This window comes from Penaeus chinensis, chromosome 42 (genome assembly GCF_019202785.1).
Source record: "Penaeus chinensis breed Huanghai No. 1 chromosome 42, ASM1920278v2, whole genome shotgun sequence".
Lineage (NCBI taxonomy): Eukaryota > Metazoa > Arthropoda > Malacostraca > Decapoda > Penaeidae > Penaeus > Penaeus chinensis.
In genome coordinates, this window is record NC_061860.1 from 3,699,283 (window position 1) to 3,704,282 (window position 5,000).

Here is a 5,000-nt window from a genome sequence, read left to right on the forward strand (position 1 = left end):
CCTTTCCTTTTCCTCATACTCCCATCCCTCTCATTCTCTCTCCTTTCCTTTTCCTCATACTCCCATCCCTCTCATTCTCTCTCCTTTCCTTTTCCTCATACTCCCATCCCTCTCATTCTATCTCCTTTCCTCTTCCTTGCTCTTTTCCCCTCCTTCCTTCCCTCTCCCTCTCTCTCCTTTCCTCTTCCTTGCCTCTCTCTCTTCCTCTCTCACCTTTCCTTTTCTTCACCCTCCCATCCCTCTCATTCTCTCTCCTTTCCTCTTCCTCGCTTTTTTCCTCGACTTCCTTCCCTCTCCCCCTCTCTCCTTTCCTTTTCCTCATACTCCCATCCCTCTCATTCTATCTCCTTTCCTCTTCCTTGCTCTTTTCCTCTCCTTCCTTCCCTCTCCCTCTCCCCCTCTCTCCTTTCCTTTTCCTCATACTCCCATCCCTCTCATTCTATCTCCTTTCCTCTTCCTTGCTCTTTTCCCCTCCTTCCTTCCCTCTCCCTCTCTCTCCTTTCCTTTTCCTCACCCTCCCATCCCTCTCATTCTCTCTCCTTTCCTCTTCCTTGCTCTTTTCCCCTCCTTCCTTCCCTCTCCCTCTCTCTGCCTATTCCCTTTTCTTCTCCCTCTCCCTCCATTTGCCAATCATCCAAAACCACACTCTCCGACACAGCACTTACATCCTCCTGGCCACCACTTGGTCGATGTGATGGTCGGGGAATGGAGAATAAATTCTTGTGTTGATGGGTCGTAGGTTGCCGTCGTCTCAAGGCCTCGGAGGAAGGTTCCATGACCCATTTCTGTCTATGGAAGATCATCGTCATTATCAAAAATAAAATCATTATAATTCTTATCATCATTGTTATTAGTACATACTTAACAAGAGCTAGTAACTTTAAGCACAGCAATAATCATCTTACTGTATATATGAATGGTTCACATACACTTTACATCAAATAAAAAGAAGCAGCATAAGGAAACGGAAGGTAATTATGATGATAACAATAATAATGATGATTATACTATACTATACTACTATGGCTGCAACTATTACTAAATATTAATCATGAATAATAATAAACAATTAATAATAATAATAATAACAATAATAACAATAATAATAATAATAATAATAATAATTATAACAATAACAATAACAACAACAACAACAACAATAATAATAATAATAATAACAACAACAACAACATATGTAACGATAAAATAATAATAACAAACGATAATGACGATGATGATAAGGACAACAACAACTATAAATCCATATACTTACATACCTGGGCATATGTACCAATGATTTCTCCAGACCAGGCACGTCCGAGCCATATGCCCTGCTGGTCAACCGTGCCCTGACCCAGTATCGCTGGCATGAACATGACATAATGTAAAGCTAATGGATTCCCGTCCCTTGTGAGTGCGACGCCAAGACCCGAGCCCATCAGAGTCCTGCAAAGAAATATGCAACGTGATTTTAACTTTCAGAGTATTAAGAGTACGTTGTGCTTATTGCAAGCTACAGCGGGCATGTTGGTGAAGGGAACGGGAGCTGGGAGGAAGTGATGGGTTGGTCTGAGATGGTGTTGAGGCAAAGAATATGAAAAGGATGATGGAGGTGGAGGTGGAGGAGGAGGAGGAGGAGGAGGAGGAGGAGGAGGAGGAGGAGGAGGAGGAGGAGGAGGAGGAGGAGGGGGAGGGGGAGGGGGAGGGGGAGGGGGAGGGGGAGGGGGAGGGGAGGGGGAGGGGGAGGGGGAGGGGGAGGGTGAGGAGGAGAAGGAATTCAAGATGATGTATATGAGTGGAGGAGGAGGAGGAGGAATGGGAGAAGGAATAGAAAGAGAAGGAGGAAGAGGAGAAAGAAGACGAAGAGGAGGAGGAGGAGGAGGAGGAGGAGGAGGAGGAGGAGGAGGAGATGGAGGAGAAAGAGAAGGAGAAAAAATTGGTGCAGGGGTTGGAAAAGAGGGGATGAAATGATTTGTGACAGAATGTTATCTATGAGAGTAAAAGAGAAACTTTATGAGACATTAGCAAGAACATCTATGCTGCATGGTTTGGAGAGAAAGGCTGAAGGATAAGGTTTATGGATAGGATGAGAGAGGAGAGAAAGGGCGAGATAGAGACAGATGATCCACTATTGTGTAAAGAGATGAGAAAGGAAGTTTTTACATAACATTACATTACACTACAGTTATTTTACCTGCATGACATCATAATCATTATAACTACACAACATGGTAATCATCATAACTGTATAACACTATAGGCAGTGTGATACATAGCACAGCTTTTAATAATGATATAACATTATTACCATAATGTTCCAATCATATAACGCACTATTCACCACACTTCCACAAAATTAACAAAAACAACAAAGAAACGAAACGAATAACCCTTACCTTATGCCCTCCATCTCGCCAACAATCTGCTGGACATCCTCGTCCTCGTTAAACTTGCGGATCATGTAGCAGGCTTTCCTCAGCTCGTTGGAGTAGCGGTCCTCATGGCTCAAGTACTCGGGCGGAATGGGGTCGAGGAACTCCGGGTCCGAGAGAAAGAAGTCCTCTGAAAAGAAATTTCTTGTTTAATGAAAAGTCTAGAGATTTTGGGAACTGAAAATATAGATACAAGATGCTACTATTCAGGTTATTACTTATAAAAATTAACTACTTTAAAATACAGTCGGATGTTCTGACTAAACCATATTTTTGTCAATGATTTTTTCTGCTGAAAAAAAAAAAAGTAGCAATTTTACATTGCAATGAAATAGACAATCTATTTATAATTCATAGCATTATATATTCATGTATTTACATTTCTAATACAAACACAAAAATTAAAGATTCATGTAAAGCACTTTAATGTTTAAAATAACCATTAAAACCATTTATTTGCAAAGCAGTTAACTTCAATTATGAGAATCAGTGAAAATATATATATATAAAAAAATATATATATATATATATATATATAATTTTGTTAGAAAAACATGTTTGTTCCTCTAGAGATAAGATAAAAAAAGATGAATGAGAATTAGGAGGAGAGAAAAAAGGAGGAAGAAGAGGAAGAGGAAGAGGAAGAGGAAGAGGAAGAGGAAAAGGAGGAGGAGGAGAAGGGGAAGGGGAAGGGGAAGGGGAAGGGGAAGGGGAAGGAGGAGGAGAAGGAGAAGGAGGAGGAGGAGGAGGAGGAGGAGGAGGAGGAGGAGGAGGAGAAGGAGGAGAAGAAGGAGGAGGAGGAGGAGGAGGAGGAGGAGGAGGAGGAGGAGGAGGAGGAGGAGGAGGAGGAGGAGGAGGAGGAGGAGGAGGAGGAGGAGAAGGGGAAGGAGGAGGAAGGGGAAGGAGGAGGAAGGGGAGAATGAGGAAGAGGAGGAGAAGGAGGAGAAGAATTAGGAGAGAAAAAAGGAGGAAGAAGAAGAATATTAAAAGAAAAGTTTTATCACAATTATTTACTTTTAAACCATGAAGAATATATATATATATATATATATATATATATATATATATATATATATATGTTTGTATATATATGTATACATATATAATGTATATATATATATATATATATATATATATATATATATATATATAATTGTAAGAAATTATCAAACGGACATGAAAATTATGAAACCTTTATATTCCATTAACCTTTTAGTCCTAAAGATATAATCATTTTTCATAAGACAATAAAATAAATAAAAATATTTAGTTATTTGTCTTCACTACTAATTCACCCAAAATAAAGTTTCATAGTGATTTAAAAGTCAATGGAGTTATTCACAGCATGCCAAATTAGCCCAATGCTGACAGGCTTGGGATGTAAGTACGTGCCATGCCCACTGTGAGTTTCCTTTATTAATTGATTTTACACATAGATGGCTACACTTGTACTAAGTCACTAGTGAGCCAATTACGAATACTGCCTGTCTTTTCCTTGATTTAAGAAATTGTTTTATGCTATCTTATTTTGCTGTTGCTAAGGTTTATAGCATAATAGTAATCATAATGTTTATGATAAAAATAACACCATTGATATTCATAGCACTAGTAAAAAATATGTTTTTTCTGCCAATTCAAAATAAGGTGAAATCAGGTAAGGTCGCAAAGTCTGCTAATTGACTCCTTTGTGGCTAAGCAGAGCCGTCTATGTACAGAGACATATAAAAAAAAATATAGAAAATGAGCACAGCATTTTCCCCATTTTTTATTCATTTTCCCCAGCAGAATGTGGTTAATACCCTATTAACACAAACACAAACACAAATACACACACACACACACACACACACACACACACACACACACACACACACACACACACATTGTAAAATACCGAATGTATTATAAAGTCAGACATACTCTAGAAGTTCTAACCCACATTTAAAATTTTCTTTTATAATCACTGACCTTTAATCACCAATGTCATTTCTAGAAGTAAAATTGGTTTTAATCTTTCATAATCTTTTTATATTGTTTACCATAAGGCAAAGATGCTGATAGTTTTAAGTTTGGAAAAATGTGGCATTACTTGCTTGACAAATATAATATCAGTATTGTTAATTCTATTTAGTCTATTTATCTATTCATCTTTTTACATCATAGAAGCTGGACCTTTCAAAAACAGTCATGAGGATGCTGTTTCTACTTCCGATGGATAACCATAACATTTCACTTTAACATTTCAGTCTCACATTTCAGAAACATTTTCAATCATGTACTGAGTTGACAGCATACTCAGCTTTGTGAATGAGTATATTTAACTTTCGTTTCTTTTTTAGTTATAACAGTTCCATGAGGCACTATAAAACCTGCTTGATGTTTTTTTTGCAATATTGGTTTCTCATTTTTTTGCACAAATAAGAATTTTCTTTTTTCTTTCTTTTTTTGTCTACTTCTTGTACCTCACTCTCTGTGTGTCTTTCTCTCTCCCTCTGTCTCTCTGTCTCTCTGTCTCTCTGTCTCTCTGTCTCTCTCTGTGTCTCTCTCTCTCTCTCTCTCTCTCTCTCT

The 5,000-nt window shown here is 38.3% G+C and overlaps 1 protein-coding gene across 1 annotated transcript in view; it reads right to left on the reverse strand.

The window, feature by feature from the left end:
* Positions 1-5,000, reverse strand: part of LOC125047784 (probable peroxisomal acyl-coenzyme A oxidase 1) — a 16,112-nt gene that overhangs the window by 9,330 nt on the left and 1,782 nt on the right. Inside the window, exons 2-4 of the mRNA XM_047646222.1 lie at positions 2,397-2,562; positions 1,278-1,446; positions 642-789 (exon numbers count right to left, since the gene is read on the reverse strand). Of these exons, the coding sequence (XP_047502178.1) occupies positions 642-789; positions 1,278-1,446; positions 2,397-2,562 (483 nt within the window). The remainder of the gene's footprint in view (positions 1-641; positions 790-1,277; positions 1,447-2,396; positions 2,563-5,000) is intronic.